Genomic DNA, 17,580 nt, shown 5'->3' with positions numbered 1-17,580 from the left:
GTGAATTTTTAATGTCAACTTTACTTACGCTCAGAAGTACAAAACATACATGAATGTGCAAGTGAATTGTTTTTTTTTTATTGGGTTCAACTTTGTCCCATACCTAGCGGCTATTAAAAAAACCCACAAGAATGTGAGGAAACACAGTAGCAAAAGAAGGCCAACCATGAGTCAACCTTCAGCAATCTTAGTGAAGATTCCAGAGTAACAGATGCCAAGCCAATGTGATCGAGGTGCCTTCAACAGACAATATTCACACAAACAAGATACAGCTGTAAGAATCCATGACTGAACACAAGGTACAACAGACTTAGACATGAGTAAGGATCTAGAACATCTTGTTATGGGCCACAGTAAGAGCAGAGATCCAGGGTTTTCTGGAACATTGAGGAATAGCTTAGCAAATGTATTCATCCCCTGCCAGATCTTGGAAAAATATAAAGACATTTTGCTTTGGTAGATTTGTAAAAGAACCATGGGCACCATTTCCAGAGTTTAAAAATTGTCAACCAGGGCAAATCTGGAAAGATGTTAGAAACTTCCATTCCCCCTCCTTCAAATTTCCTTTTCCAGGATTAGTAAGGGATGCCCTTAGCTATTAGCAAAGAAACCACAATAATCTGCTTCCTTTGTTTATCAGTTATAAGCTTGGTATACCTCAAATCTTTTAATGCATTTCATTCATTTATTTGGAGTTAATATAATTAAAAAAAAATTCTAATCACATATACGTATATTTCAGGGGAAAAACTGAATCTAACATAAGGAAGGTTTCAGATCTCATTGAAGGAAGAGTAAGGAGAAATTGCAGCCCCTGCTTGGCATCCCTGTCTCCTGTAAATGGACAGGTGATAATTGGGATGAGCTCAGTTTATGAGCTTTCAAGAGGCATCTGGCATGGTTGAGGCTTTAACAAGAAAGCTGCACTTGATGGGTACAGCCAGCTGACTCTTGGCTTCTAGCAAAATAGGATTTTATATATACAATGTCTACAGCAGGGGTAGTCAACCTGTAGTCCTCCAGATGTCCATGGACTACAATTCCCATGAGCCCCTGCCAGCGGTTGCTGGCAGGGGCTCATGGGAATTGTTCACGAACATCTGGATGACCACAGGTTGACTACCCCTGGTCTACAGTGAGGGGAATGCAACATCAGGAACATATCAAGCAAAACATCTGATGCAAGAATAGCATGTCATAGGCCCATTATGCACATTATGCACTGAAACGGCAATTTTGGGTCACATGGAAAACACGGAGGGGGCGAGATGTGAAGCACACCGGTTATGCACAGGACGGGGCGTGACGGCGGCAAAACCCAGAGTAACCAATTATGCACGCAGTGACCCCGGCACCGCTTCTGGTTGCGCCCCGGTCACCCGGAAGCTCCGCGTTTCGCTAACGTGGCTTTTTCGGCGGCATGCACCGAAGCTGAGGCTGGTTGCACCGTACGTTATTGGTGATTTTAGTCGCCGCCATTCCACCCCGAATGTGCGTTATTCCCCCCGTGCATAATGGGTCATACAGGATTCAGCCAGTGTTTCCTTCACTTGGAATGATTGAAAACACAGGCCACTGAAGAAGAGGTTTTTGTCATTTCCCCCTTGCGTTCCACACAATATGTCGGGACAATCTTTTAGCTAACCTCCACCCAAGGCTCTCCTCTGTTTACAGAGAGAATCAGTTTTGCGCAAGGTTTTGTACTGGTAGCAAAGTGTTAAAAAAAAAAGCAGCTCAGCAATTTCTAGATTATTTATACTTAACTAAAAGTACTCTTTTAACAATGCTGCATAAACACCCTGACCCATTTCCCAGAGCCATCAAGTGCAACCTGGTATAAGAAGCTGTTCCTGTCAATGAAGGGGACCCAGAATTCTGGAGGGATTCAATTCGGCCACTTCCACTTTCCTGTGAGTCACCACTGATCTGTAGAATCCCAGTCTGGCTTATATTGTTGTTGTCATCAGCCATTCAGTCATATACGACTCTTGGCGATCCCACAGCACAGCTACCACCAAGAACCCCAACTTATCTATCTAGCCCCAACTCCTCAATTGTTCTGTGTATGTGACTCCCCATTCAAGTAGAGAAATGGACACAGGGGCTGTAGTGCTATAAGACCCCTTTCAGGGACTGAGCTCCGCTGAACAAAATAGGACTTACTTCTGAGTAGATCCGCTTATTATCGCTCCCAGATTCATCCATGCAATGGTGTTTCACTGCAACATTGCATCCACATCCTAGAACTGGCCAGTGAATATATACAACAGGCTGCACATTATTTTCTAGATAAAACAATATAGTTCTATCTTTAAAAAGGCAAAAGGACAAATAAACTGGGGTCACATCTGATGTTACAAAACATTTTAAATTTATTTAACATCATATTCTCCTACTCTGTAATTATATTGTATATTTCCTAAAAAAAATAATTTGCAAACAGATTATTGCATAACATCTCCCCCCCCCCCCATTAGCCCAGAAACATTTGCTAACTTAATATTCAGACACAATCTATGAAAGGTGTTTCGATATTTAATGTTAGTCTTCAGGAGAGGTATCTAATTGAAGCTCTTCTGTGGAAAGCAGCACCCATTTAAGTATCTCTCTTTAGGTGTCAGACAGAACAACAGTGGCAAGAGAAACACAAGCTGGAGAACTTTGACAACTCTGTTCCTGAAAAGTGACCATTTCACTGGGACCTCAGTGTGTGTGGACTAATTTGCATAATTCTAGAGACCTTCTAAGACTTAGCTAGTACAGAGCATAAATATCGCTGAGCTACAGAGATCTGGCATTTTACATTACACCTATGCCTAAATTGTCGCACAGATGTTGCAGAATGGCTGTAACATATACATGGAAAAGAATGATGAAAAAGAAAATATATTATGCACACAATGCAAAATACTGTATTTTAGTTTTGAGACAATTCAAGCATATACAGCATATACAGAATAAAGCTTAGAGCATCCCCCCCCCCTTTTTGCACCATCTAAAAGGAGCCATCGTGTAAAGGCGGAACACGGTTCAAAACACCCATCTAGTGCATTTCTGCTTTCTTCACCTTGGAAAGACACACGTAGCACACGCACACACAAAATGGATACATTATCTGTTGTAATTTACAATATATATATGTACATATATATATATATATATATATTTGAACTTTATAAAAATACAGAAAAAAAATTCCTTGCACTCAGATACTGAGCATTAACCCTTTGAGTACTAATTCCCAACTGCAAATACTGCAGAACACATTCATCCGACATGTATATATATATTTATAACATTCCAACAAGGATAATAATAATAATTTGTTATATACACTTTTAAGGAAAGAGATCTGTACATATCACAAATGGAGGGATTCAAACATGCTGATAAAGAAACACAGAATGGGTTGAACTCTGTAACGATCATGACAAAATAAACTCCTTAAAAGTGAATGTTTCATCCCCAGGGAATTGCCTAGATTACAAGTAACACTGCACTTACTTAACCTTGTATATATCTATGCATTTGCCATTGATAACCATATAACATTGTGCTTTTTCTTTTAAAATGTGGAAATACTGCTCTCTTTCACTGCAGACATTTCCCCCTCTTCTAGCTTTAGGATCCCATTCCCATTATCCCAGCAATTTATAACCAGACTCTTTCAGTTTAAAAATAAAATAAAAATAAGGGTAATTATAATTTTATATTTTCCCCGTGACTTGATCCTTTGTGTCCAGATGTTTATGGGTATCTCTAAAAAAAAACCCCTGCTTGCCCAAAGCATCATGAACAGAGGACATTACTGACCCTAGCAATGTCCCGGAGCTGAGTGGAATAAATCAACAGAGAAGTGCTTGCTTCTGAAGGTCAAATTGGCACTGAAGAATAAAGATAATCCTAAATGTGCTTTGGGAGAAGATTCCGGGACATGGGAGAAAAGGGGATTTCACCTAAAATTAGAGCGTTCATAAATACATCTTTAAAAGTATGCTTCTTTAAAGTGACGTAGCCTTCCCTTTTCTGAGGACATCAGACTACCTTGTTATTATCATTGTTATGTATACCTTCATATACAAGTCTCCCTCCCCAAAACAAGACCAAATAAGACCCACTGAGCTCTGTGTGTGTGAGAGGGAATACTGGAGCAGGCTGCTTTCCCCAAAAAAGAAGAAGCTCTTAAAGGGCTTCACTTGGTCTGGATTGGGCCTGTTGGTTCTGTTAAATGCCCGTAGTAGTCCTCAAAGAGTTAATGACGACACACTTTTTGTTACCAAAAACGAAGAATATAAAGATTGCCAGGCAGCTTGCTGTTGGGTTCCAAAAGGCATACTCACAGAGAGGTGAACGTGGTGGAAACAGCGTCTAATACACTGCACGGTGCCACAGACATTGAACAGAGCATGCGCACAAGAGACATTAGAGTGGGCCCTTATCAAAGCTATCATAGAACCTCAGACAAAGGATTGTGCCGCTTGAATAGTGCAGATTTTTTTTATCGTTCTTTTTTTTGTAGATTCAAAATGTTCTAGGTTAATACCTATAGCAGTGGTCCCCAACCTGCGGGCCGCGGCCCGGTGCCGGGCCGCAAAGGCCATGGCACCGGGCCGCGGCTCCCTCTCCCCGCCCCGCCCCCGCAGTAAAAAACTTCCCAGGCCGCAAGCTTGCGGCCCGGGAAGCTTCTTACTGCGGGAGGCGGGGAGAGGGAATCAGGGCCGGGCCGCGCCTGTGCGGGCCACGCCCGCTCGGCCCGATCCGCGGGCGCGGCCCGATCCGTGGGCGCGGCCCGGGCGCGGCTCGCAGGCGCGGCTCGGGTGCGGCCCGATCCGCGGGCGCGGCGTGGGCGCGGCCCGCGGGTGCGGCCCGATCCGTGGGCGCGGCCCGCGGGCGCGGCCCGATCCGCGGGCGTGGCCCGCACGGGCGCGGTCCGCGGGGGCGCGGCCCGATGCCCTGCCGGTCCCCAGCCTCGGAAAGGTTGGGGACCACTGACCTATAGGAATGATCAACAGCCTTTTACAGCCCCCCTTTTTACAGATTTTAACACTAGAAAACAGCAAATGGTATTATCTTGAGGTGTGTCATGCAAAAACAATAAAATTAAATTAATCAAAAGTACAACCAATACAGCACCAGAGATGTTAACAGGGATGTGACCTAGCACCTAGACACAACGGGGACTGTACATGATTTTACAAGCCATACGCCACAGAAGGTCTTTAGAGGCAGTATCACTTTTGTGTGTCTGAAAAAGCTGTGTCAGTCCGTTTAGAAAATCCTCCTCATCTTTCTACCACTGAAACTTTCAGTGTCAAGGGAACAGCAACAATGACGACAATAACATTTTGCTATAAGAAAAATAACCCAGGAAAGGCTGTGGTTGATGTGTGTAGAAAAATGTCTGACATTAATGCAGATCTTTAAACCAAGAAATGTAATGTGTCATAACAAAAGGATATTGCCTCACATTCTGGTTCCACAAATTGCCTTTTAGGGTTTTGTCCCCCTCCCCCCAGAACCATGCTCCACAATTCTTTAAAAAAAGACTCTTGCTGCTTTTAAAAAGCCTCCTCTTATTAAGAAAACAAGGTTGAAAACTCGTACAATTGATTCATGTGCTACACAAACACGTATCTCACTCATTACAGAAGGGAAACAAAGATTAAGATGGCAGGAGCTGTGAGAGGACAACTACACAGTAGTTTCATTCTTCCAAGGGCCAGTTTTGATGTTTCCTGTACTGTCGGAACCGTAGATCATGGCTTCATGCATGGTTCCCTTTAGAATCCCATTGTGGCTGGTGGTGCTGAAGGGCAAGGACTGTGTCCGAGGATGCATCTCAAAATGAGCTGCATGGTGCACTGAGTCGCTCTCGGGCACTTTAGCACAGCTGTAGATCACAGTACTCACATCGCTGCTTTCGGGCTGGCTGAGGGTAGGATAGGGATCGTTTTTCGCACAACACGGCCGCCTGTGCCCCGACTGACTGTCATGCGTGCTGTGTGGACTGTCTGTGTGTGAGCTGTGGATGCTGCCGTCAATACTGGACGGGATGTGGTAAGCGTACTCTCTGTCTCCTGCAGCGCGGTGTCGGCTGAAGTAGCGTGGCTTAGTTCTGCTTTTCAGGCATCTGTGAATGTGCATGTTGGGTCTGAAAGTCCCCTCGTTGTGTACGTGAATGTGAGCATCGTCTTCCAGGAGTTGATCGCAGTGCATTTTGGCACAGCACGGTGTCACTGGCGAAAGGCAGTTGACGTGGTTTTGCACAGCCTGTAGATTGGTAAGTTTGCAGTGACTGGCAGCCGGGTGATTAAAGACAGCAGACTTAGTAGGGCAAGGTGACTCCTGGAGGCACGGCGCATGAACCTGGTTTTCTCCATTGACGTTAACCTTTGGGCGGACGTTCACTTGCACCGAGTAGGTGTTTCTTCTAGATGGGCAACAGGACCACCAGCAGTGCCAAACGTCATCTCGCTTTGCACAGTGATGAATCAGGATAAAGAGCCCTAAGGTCACACAAAACGCTCCGTAGAGACAGCTAAAGATCATATCCAAGAAATGTCCTTGGGAAACAGCAAGGGCACCGAAGGTCCAAGTGGCGGTAAACAGGAACAAAGTGAATGCGGCTGCTCGAAGCTGAGCCTTGAACGAATGCTCATTTTCCAGCAAGGAAGAAGAAATCATTGAGCAGGTAGCCTGGGAGACCGATCCAGCATCTGTCATGTGACTGTGGCCAACCTCAGGACTTGCCAGCCTCTGCTGATCTTCTGTCCTTTCCTTTAATTCATACTTGCGTTCTGGGTGGCGCCTCAACTGCACATAGGTGCACAGGAAATAAATGCAGGTGACCAGGACGATGAATGCGACAGGCCCGTAGAATGCACCAAGGCTTGGCTCCCAGGCCATCCAACAACTGCAAAGAAGAAAAATGTGCAGAGGGTGTGGGAAAACGGTTTGACCCAACCAACCAGACCATCAACCACGCAACGGAGTTATCGTATTTTTAACTCCAGGTTTTGCCAGTATAAACCAAATAAAGCCTGTCACTAGTGACTGGAAGGAGGGGAGAGTTTGAAGCAGGATATGGTAATAACTATTTTTATTAACACAGTCTTTTTTTTCTCACACAGCGTAACTGTAAAGCCAAGCCTTCATTACAGCTTAAGTAATATGCTAAACATGGTACAGTAATAGAGCTAGGAATAACAGATGCAGTGATCTAAACACTTCACAAAACTGATCTGGGAGGAGAGTCAAACATGGTACTGGGTAGGCATAAGGCAGCACTGTTTTCTGGCTTCCTTCCTAGCTGCCTGGCACCCCTCTCAGTGCTAAATGAGAGGATGGTCTAGTTTTCACTGAAGTCTCTGGGATGTCCTCTCATTTCTGCCTCTGGGCCCAAACCCTTCTAAGCCAATACGTATGGGGGGGGGGGGGGAGCACAGCTTGACTGAGGAAGGACTGCCTCTTTGCATGGACATCATGGATCTGTGCTCACATCCCTCCCCCAGGCCAGACTGGCCCTTAGTTGTTTTAAATGAAATATAGTTTCATTACATTGCTTTGTCCCTGAGATCAACTCTTTCTTATCAGAAGAATCACAGATGATCTAATTGCAAAAGCTACCTGAGCGCTGCCTTGGTATGGAAATACTTTCAGGGTCCACCTGAGAAGAATGCCCTAGCAATGTCATAGTGGATGCTGCATCGCTTCAGCACAGCACCTTGGAGTTATGCGATGTCTTCGTCCGGCTGTGAAAAGATTGTCCTTGCTTATTAGGTGTGTAAACTGTCCATGGGGTTTTACTAACACTCGCAAAACTGGAAAATAGGGGAACGATTTTCATCTCTTGAGAGCGACCCACAAATCCATGTGCATGCCTTTAAACATGTAAAGACTGCAGAGTTTCTGCCAAGTGAAAGTGGAGCAATCCCCAAGGGAATTTTCCCTCTTAGGTTGCTGTTATTTTCAAGAGGAACCTCACCATGGGCCACTTCAGAAATCAGCTCCATAAAGAACGCATCGAAGTTGGTGCATCTACATTTTTATGTAGTAACATTATTAAAAATGGATAAGGTGCATCACCCACTGAGCTGTTGCTCAATTTGTAGCATTCTCTCCCCAAGCAATTTTATCACTCCACCTGCTTCCCAGTCTTTTTTGCTCACATTGTGGTATCTGGTATTGATTGCCTGTGATTAAAGTGATTAAATGAAAGGAGTAAAATCTCTGCAACAGTGCCAAAGGGAAAGTGTCTCACAGGTTTATGAATATAAATAATCAGACCTTTTAATACCCTGTTGATTGTAAGTGATTGTCTAATCACACATATTGGAATAAATAAACCTTTAAAATGATAGAATCTTCAGTATAGCCTCTGTTCCGTTCAGATGAGTGGCCTTCAGCCCTGCCAGATCCATGACCACTTTTCTCTCTCTCTCTCTCTCTCTCTCTCTCTCACACACACACACACACACACACACACACACCAGGGATGGCATGGGAACAAATGAACAGCAAGTATATGAAAGTAGCATGATTTTCCATTACTTTTGCAAAGAGCCTTTTCTACCACGAAGAGACATACCTCTCCATTTTGCCGCTTCTCTTAGTGTGCACACAAAGAGAGGCAGGAGGTGTTTTGCTGTTGCTCTTTGCAGATTTGCATTAGCATATCCTTCTAAAAAGCAGCAAAAGTAAGACACATCTTGTGATTCACCAGGCGGAGCTCCATGGCCCAGCTGAGGTTCCTGACCCATGGGTTCAAGACCTCTGGTTTAGGAGAAGCCGTGTAATAACCTTGCACATTTGATATTCCTTTCTAAAATAGCGTTTATTAAAAAGTGTTTTCATAAAGTAAAATATTTGCTTTAGTTTACTTCTTGTTAAAAGCAGGATAATACTGTCTTATGTTCTACCAAAATTCTTTCTTGCTAAAGGTTAAGTTTTGGGGAGGGGAAGAGAGAAACCTCAGCAGGATGTAATGCCAAAGTAGATGTTTGCTTCAGCTGAACATCCATTGTAACAGTAGAGGATCTCCAGGTGCCATCTGGAGACTGGCAAACCTATTAAAGAAGTTAGCTCAGATACCCTTACAGCAGCATAAGCATTCAGCTAAGCTAATGCATTGATGAAAACAGCAGTACAGTTGACCAAAATATGTTGAATCATAGCACCTGTGTAGACCTATGAGGCAGCCATAATTGGAATACTGTGTACAGGTCTAGTTGCTCCACTCTTAAAATATTTGTAAAGCTCGGAAAAGTCGTAAGAAAGGCAAGAAATATTTTCAAGGTGAGAAGGGTGTCATATAATTCTAGAACCGGCAGGAACCCAATGAAGTTAATGGACAATAGATTCAGCATGCATACACGGAACTGCTTCTTCACACAATTAATAATTAACTTTCAGATCTCACTACCAAAGAATGTGGAAATAGCCACTAGTTTAGGCAGCTTTCAGATCCATTGGCAGCTATTAGCCATCATAGGGATAGGTCAAACCATGAACTGAACCATGAATAGATATGAACCAGAAGGCTGGTTCACAAACCAAACCTGCTTGTATTGTTCTGTGATTCTTGCTTTCTGTTCCCCAATGCTCTGTGTGGTGAAGGAGGGGTCATAAACCAATATGAACCAATTCATGGACCACCACAAATGGCGTTAAAATTCATGCAAGTTACTGGTGGCTCTTCAGTTTACAAACTTTGGTTCACAGTCCATTACCAGCCAAAATTCGTCATGGACTTTCATTTGTGAGTTGGTTTATACTAATTCTTAATCATGGTCAAATGGGATCTTCAAACTTGAAGGTAGTATTTATGTGAATGCCAGTTATTGTGGAACAGCAACAGTGGGGGCCTTTGGCCTCTATGCATCTGTCAAAATCATTCTATCAGGCATGGTGAGAAGCTGAATGCTGTATTAGATGGATCACTAGTCTACTACTGCAGTGACCTTCTTAACTTGTGATGATCTAGGATATGTCCTCTGATACATACATGCAGGAGCTCTCTTGTGTGCTTTGAAGTATTCATAATTCTCTGGATCAATAGTATCCTGAATGTGTTTGTGTTGATAAGTTAACTTTTAACTCCCATTTACCTTAATTCCATTTTGTTTCCAAGAAGCCCAGGAGATATCACCTGCTCCTTGAAGATCATTGAATCTGCAGGTGCATGAATCCAGGCATCTAGAAACCAGTTAATCTGGAACTAAAGTGCTACTCTGACATCCTTCAAAGAACAGTGGATCATAAATTTTCCGAAGAAAGACATGATGGGCGTTATCAAGGCAGCTTTTAATCCATGCTGTTCACACAATGCTTGATACAAAGCTACGTTTCATGGCTCGTTAGGACGATGGTACAACTCAGTATGGCAACTAACAGTTTGAAAACATATTAAATTATACTTACTATTGGGCATCAGCTTTGCCTTCTATTCCGTAATTATTAATGTTGGTTGCTGCTGTAATTCCACAAATAATAAATGGAACGCCTCCACTAATCAGATAAAACCTGTTAACAGAGAATGACTGATGGTTGAATTTGTTTAGATTCAAGTCAACAATATTTTTAATGAAAATGATGTGTAATGCTTGAAACATCTGTCTGTGAAAGCACAATGAAGCTTAGATCGTTAACTTTAAATTGCCAATATAATCAGAATAAAAGAACTTTCAAAGCAATACCTATAAATGACTTTTGGCTAAGGAGTGGAATAGAACTATTGTAAATAAAATCAAATCAATATACCAGTGAACAGGATCCCCCCCCCCAAGGATAATTACTCAAATCTTGGGCTACTCAATAGTAGTTTTACCATAGATTTTCTTGGTGAACCCTAGAGCCACCCTTTGTCATGCCTGGTAAGAACTTCTAGTAAGTAAATGAGGCTGCATTTTTTAAAAAAGTTATCCTGTGATGTTGCATCTTCTCAACATTTCTGCCTTGTAACAAACACCATCCCCAAGCCGCTTACTGCTGTTGCTGCCTTCCACTGTCTCTATGCAAAGGTATACATGGAACAGTGATTTCACAAAGGCCCTAGCAGTCTGGAACCCCTTCCCTTCCTCCTCATTTTGCTGCCTATCACATCAGGGATTGTTTAAAAAAAATGTAAAGAGTCAAATGGGGAGGGGATGGCATACAGAATGACCTACCTCATACCATGTTGATACAGGAGCTTAGCTCTGTCACTGCCCACTGCAGTGGCCACACAAGTTGTTCCACTGTAGCCACAATGAGAAATCCCTTTTGAAACGTCTATTTTTGATTCAGTAATCCTATGAGGTGTACATGCCATGCATAAAATGCCCTGTTGACATTCTCACTTGATTCTTGCTTTATATTCTTATTACACATGCTACATCCTGGGTGGAGGACACAGAAGCCCTTCTGGGCCCGCCAATTAATGGTCCTGGGTTTTTATTTGTGGACATTGATAAAGGTGAAGTGGCTGGAAATGACTGTCAGATGAAATTCCCTTATGTTTAACTCTTTTCTTGTCCTGCCGCACAATGGCATGTTAGAGAGTGAAGCCAAGACCTAGAAGGGCACTGATAGTGTCTTTGTGGAACAAGGAATTGATTTAACAACTTTCTCCCAACTTCCCCAGCTTACAAACAAAAGAACTAGCAAGCTCTAGATACTCTCAAGGAACAACAGACAATCAAACTAAGCAACAGCAAAAACTGTACTTGAAGCAGAGAATACAAAAGAGGCATGAGCGGTAGAAAGTGCCATCAAGTCACGGCTGACTTAAAGTGACCTCGGTGGGCTTTTCAAGGCAAGAGACATTCAGAGGTGGTTTGCCATTGCTTGCCCCTCTGTACTCCTTGGTACTCCTTGGTACCTTGGTACTCCTTGGAGGTCTCCCATCCAAATACTTGCCAGGGCTGCCCCTGCTTTACTTCTGAGATCTGACAAGATGAGGCTAGCCTGAGCTACCCAGGTCAGGGCAAAAGAGGCATCCTTTCTGTTAAATCGCTGGAAAAAGCATTTTCCAAACACCCTCCTTTAAATTTCCTTAGGAAACTTCAAGTCACAATGGAGTGCCTTCCAAAGAGTCTCAGGAAGACTGTTCAACATAACCAGGAACAACATGCCAAAGAGGAGGTTTGAGCCAGCAGCATACCCCAACCTATAATTTTTTTGCTTTAGTGGCATCAGCTTTATTATTGATCACCAACTCCTCAGTGTTGCCTGGTCTGAACTTCAGTGTATCAGCCCTTATCCATCCCATTCCCTTCTTCAGGTACATGTTCAGGACTTCTACAGAATGACCTGATCCAGCTGGGTATCATTCACAAATTGATAGTACTTCACTCAAAATCCCTATATGATTTCTCCCAGCAGTTTTGCATCGATGGAGGACAAAGTAAAGAACTATGAGACCCTCTAGAACAAATGACAGAGAGCTGAGAAACAATTCACCAGCTCCATCTTCTGAATTTTGCCAGTGAATTAAGAGCAGAACCATAAAGGCATGGTGCCCCCACTCTCAACATGCCAAACCTCTCCCAAAGTATATGATGGCTGATGATACTGAAAGCCACTGAGAGATCCAGGAGAATCAACAGGGATGCATTCCCCTTGAAACTGTCCTGGTAAAGATCATCTGGCAGGGCAACCATGCTCAATTCTGTCCAGAAAACAGATCTGAATCTGACTGAAATGATCTAGATCAGTGGTCCCCAACATTTTTATCACCAGGGACCAGTCAACACTTGACAATTTTACTGAGACTTGGGGGGGGGGCGAGGGACGTTGCTGCCGCCTGAATCCCTGCTCCGCTTGCTTTTCTGACAACGCCCCTGACTTCCCGCTGCCCATTGGGGGGGGGGGGTGCTGCCAGCAGCAGCTGCACAGTGCCATGCCAAGGGGGAGCACCAGCCATGGCGGCGGCCGGAGAGCATCAAAGGTGAGCTGGCAGCAGAGTGGCAGGGCAGCCCCCGAGGCAGCAGCTGGGGAGGACCACGAGGAGGAGCCACTGCCCAGTACCGACTGATTCACAGACCGGTACCGGTCTCCGGGCCGGGGGTTGGGGAGAGCTGGTCTAGATAATCCATCACCTCCAAATCTGCCTGAAACTATATAGCTATCAACCAACCAAGCATTTTGCCCTGAAAAGGGTTGGGGACCACTTCTCTAGAGTTTCAAGGTGGGAACAATCTGCCACCTACAAGCCATACCAAGCAAATGGCATTGCCCACTTTCCTGGAATACAGGGTAGGTGCCACACTGTGGAACAGATCCACAGGTGATCAAGATGCCAAGATTAAGGGGGGACCCAAAGACCAACAAAAATGGAGGCCTGATGGCAATAGTTTTAGAAAAAAAACTAAATATGTGTGACTTGTGTGGAATGAAAACTAAAATACATGATGTCATACACTTAACTGCTTAAATATTACTTTCTTAATTCTTGGAAACACATTCATCCAAGTGTATGTAATGTTTGTTAATAATAGTTGTAGTAGCTAATCATTATCACACTCTATCATTAAATTAAAGCAATTTCATAAGAAATGCTTTTATCCTAAATAGCCAATCTAGTGACACATCCCCCAAATTCATGACAGTGTCACCTAAGTATTTTTCAAATGAATGCAAAGCTCCATTTCCAAGCTGCGGTTGAAGACTGTCCAGAAGCTACAGTTGGTACAGAATACTGGGACCAGAATACAGAGTGGTGTGGGCCCTAGGGATCATATCACTCCATCTATACTGGCTCCCAATTTGCTTCTGGGCTCAATACAAGGTACTGGTATTGACCCTTAAAGCCCTATATGGTTTGGGGTTAGCATACCTGAAGGACTGCCTTTTCCCATATGAAATTCAAGTCACCTTTGGAAGTTCTGCTTTGGGTATGGCTTCCAGCTGAGTATAGACACATGGTTTCTGAGGTGAAATTTCCCAGATTCATTTATTGAATAGCCCAGTCTATACCAGCAGCAGCTCTGATCAGCTTCCTCCAGTGATAAGGCTGTAGTACTTTCATTCTGATCCAGACCTAGCATTACATGCCCTCATCATAATCTCCACTGGAATTAAATCTATATGGGGCTATTACATTGCATACATATTCAGAGACATCATCTGATATAAAACATGGTAGTCCAACTTCTGATAAAGATTAGGGGTATTAAAACATGTGCTAATTTTTTAGTTTGGATCTATCCCCCCCCCCCTTAAAGTGGTAAAAGCAGGCTACTGGTAAACTCTTGTGGCACAGAGTGGTAAGCAGCAGAAATGCTGTCTGAAGCTATCTGTCCATGAAGTTGGGAGTTCGATCCCAGCAGCTGGCTCAAAGCTGACTCAGCCTTCCATCCTTCCGAGGTCGGTAAAATGAGTACCCAGCTTGCTGGGGGGTAAAACGGTAATGACTGGGGAAGGCACTGGCAAGGCCACCCTGTATTGAGTCTGCCAGGAAAATGCTAGAGGGCGTCACCCCAAGGGTCAGACATGACCCGGTGCTTGCACAGGGGATACTTTTACCTTTACTGGTAAACTTAAAAGGTGGCTTAAGCGCTTAATCCATGCTCCATCATCACAGGCTTTCCCATCCAGCCTCCCCCCCAGCAAATACAGAAAAGTCAAGAGCATGAATAGCTGCTGGTTTTTGTACCCTGCTTTTCACTAACCAAAGGAGTCTCAAAGTGGCTTACAATCGCCTTCCCTTCCTCTCTTGATGCCAGACACCCTGAGAGAGCACTGGGAGAACTACTCTGTGAGAACAGCTCTGGCAGGAGAACCCCCCCCCCCCCAGGTCAGCAAACCAGAGCAGAACAACAGTACCTGAAGTTGGCAACCTACTGCAACAAGTACAATAGCTACCAAACTGAGGGCTACAGTGCCCCCCAAAACAAAACACTGAAATAAAGAACTGTAAAACTGAACACTGAGAGAAAGAACTGCAAAAATCAACTTTTAAAAGAAACACAACCCCAAGAAGAAAAGGCAAACAATGCTGCCCCTCAGATAAAAGAAGAAAGAACTACTAGGAGAAAGAAACAGTAAATCCAAAAAGCACCCCGAAAACCTAACCCACCCACAAAACCCAAAATAATAGTTTGGAAGAAGTTATTAGGAAAAGAAGGGGGGGGGAATATCAGAATCCCTCAGTCAAACCATTGATGTTCTACAAGCTGCCAGAGTAAGCTCAGTTTTCAAGATCTTTGCAGAAGGCAATGTTTGGCTAGGAGCAATTAGCTCAGCCTGCAAAAAGCTCAGCTAGCAAAAGGCAATGCTACGATTGGCTGGTTGAGAGCAGGCTGTTATTTCAATTACCCGCATATAAGCCGAGGAGGGCTTTTTAGTGCTCAAAACTGTGCTGAAAAACTTGGCTTATATGCGAGTATATACGGTCGGTGATGGGAGGGGGGTGGGTCCATTCACTCAGATAGAAGGGAATAACTCTTTTGGTGACTGTAGTGTTAATCAGCATCCTTAATCCTTTTATTATCATAGAAGATTCATGGTGACAGCCTCCTAGTGGGAACCCTGCTTGCTTCCATAGCTGTTGCTTATCCAGATAGTTCCCCCTCTCTGCACCTGGCTATCTATTAGAGCATCCTTTCTGCTCACCACTCTTTCTTGTTCGGCATTCCTCAACTGTAAGGCCTTCACAAGGAATCGCCTCCTGTGCCAGCAGCTCTGAACTGCTGCAGTGCCTGAAAGATCTCCTATGCAAGTCCCAGGCATCCTTGGTAGCTATCTGAGAAGCATAGAAGATTCTTCCCTCAGAAATCCAAGGGGCTTTACGCACCGGGATCTTTGTTGCAAATTGGTCACTGAATGAAAAATCGCCATTTAAAATAGTGGAATTCGTCGTTATGCATACCTGCCTTTGTAGTGGAATCCAGTTGCGTTTTGTAGCGTTTCCCACAGCTTCCGGTCTCGGCAGAAATCGCTAGAAAGGAAGCGCTATTGCCGAGCTCGTCCCGCCCCTGGCCGTCAAGCAGCCAATAGGCAGCCGTTAGCATGCTCCCAAACAGCCCCTTTCCCTTTAAGAAAGGTTTTTTTAAAAAAAAACAGACCCATTGTAACGAATCTGTGTAGATTCGTTGCAACGGAGAGACCCATCCAGCTGCCTAATGTGTTTGAGCTGTCGTTTGATCGTATGATCGTTGCCACGCTGCCTCGAGTGAAAAAAAAAATCCCCCCCCCCTCACGGGCCCGATTTTCGGCTGAATGAATGTGTAAAAATTAATGGGAAAATACATCAGCAAACGGGCTTTTCTGTGGTTTGTGCTTAGTGACTAAAGGTGAAGGACTGAAGCCAGGGAAGCCTCTAAACAGAAAGAGGCTCGCTGGTGCGTTTATCCCCGCTCGCTTGGAGAAAAAAAAATGGTGATCGCTTCGCCGGAAGTTTGGAGGACAGGCTCAGGAGGAGGGACTTTGAAGAAACCGCAACAATGTTAACGCACAGGTCTTTTTCGCTAGTGTTGCAGATTGGTTGCAAGAGTGTAGCGCTTTCCGGAGGGTGAATCCACTTGTTGGGATTCCCCTGAAAGCGCTACAAGGAAGCGCTTTTTGCAGATTGGTTTCAGGTGTGTGGCAGATTGTCTACGACGTCGTGCGTTATGGCAAATCAATAGTGTTTCCAATTGGCAACCATTGTGCGATTTTGAAGGCGTGCAAAAAGCCCCCAAGTCTGAACCTGTGTATTTTTCAGAAGAATTTTCCTTTTGGGGTTTAGCATTAGGCAAAGACGGGATAGTTTTGATGAGAATGTTTTCATTTTGCCATGTGCGTTACCTGACCCAGGTAGGGGTGTAGGGAAGGGCTGGAAAGAAAAACAACTAGGCAAACAGATGAATAATAAAGTCTGAAAATATTTTCCAGTGGGAGATCCACTAGTAGCCATCATATAAAATCATTTGTGTGTTCGCGTGCGTGCGTGCGTGGGGGGGAGTCAGAGGATGTGACAAATGTTAGCACTTCTCAGGCACTCTGGGGAGCATGAGCAAGACAGTGCTCTAGAGAAGGACAGTCATCTCTTGCCCTGCTCCCAGTTCAGCTGCTGTGGCTACACATGAGAAAACACATCCTAGAAATGACACAGTGCAAAGTCAAATGCTTCCCATGTACCTGAGGAGGTACACTGCATCGATATCTAGCACTGAGTGCCCTGTCTCATTGCCAAAGGAAAATTAAAATACTGTCTAGAAATGACAGGCTGTACAAACGATTCTTCACTGTAATATCAAGCCTCTTTAGGGACAGAGGAGGGGGGAGAAGTAGCCTGCAAGCCTCTATGCTGAGAAAACACTCCCCCTTGGAAAAAAATCAGAGAGCAAATAAACAAGAAACAAAGGAACAGGAAGGAATATCCATTGGAGAATATAACAGGTAGGGTAAAGGCATTTTATAAAACAACGGAATTAAATCCCGTATCATCCCAGTTGTGCCCCAGGTCTTTGAATTAACTGATTTACATTAGCAACAGTGAAATCAGAATATACCAAGTGCCTCTGTTTCAGCTGAAACCCCTCCCCCTTAAAATCATGACTATAAAGTGATTCAACTGTAAGGATGAAGAACAAAAACCAGATTTAAACTGGCAAAGGCAGT

At 44.1% G+C, this 17,580-nt stretch overlaps 1 protein-coding gene across 3 annotated transcripts in view; it reads right to left on the bottom strand.

Moving 5' to 3' along the window:
• Nucleotides 1-1,141: 1,141 nt before the first annotated feature.
• ADGRA1 (adhesion G protein-coupled receptor A1) overlaps nt 1,142-17,580 on the bottom strand; it is a 452,787-nt gene continuing 436,348 nt past the window's right edge. Inside the window, exons 11-13 of one of the 3 annotated variants that reach the window (XR_013233661.1) lie at nt 10,420-10,521; nt 4,994-6,913; nt 1,142-4,543 (exon numbers count right to left, since the gene is read on the bottom strand). Coding sequence is in view for 1 of the 3 variants with exons in the window: in XM_077350198.1 (XP_077206313.1) it covers nt 5,692-6,913; nt 10,420-10,521 (1,324 nt within the window). In the remaining 2 variants the exon portion in view is untranslated. Of the gene's footprint in view, nt 4,544-4,896; nt 6,914-10,419; nt 10,522-17,580 lie in introns of those variants that run through there. The other 2 variants (XR_013233660.1, XM_077350198.1) reach the window with 2 other exon arrangements.

Source organism: Paroedura picta, chromosome 8 (genome assembly GCF_049243985.1).
Source record: "Paroedura picta isolate Pp20150507F chromosome 8, Ppicta_v3.0, whole genome shotgun sequence".
Classification (NCBI taxonomy): Eukaryota; Metazoa; Chordata; class Lepidosauria; order Squamata; family Gekkonidae; genus Paroedura; species Paroedura picta.
The sequence above is the reverse complement of the archived record's forward strand: the minus strand, read 5'-3'. Positions and strand labels throughout refer to the sequence as shown.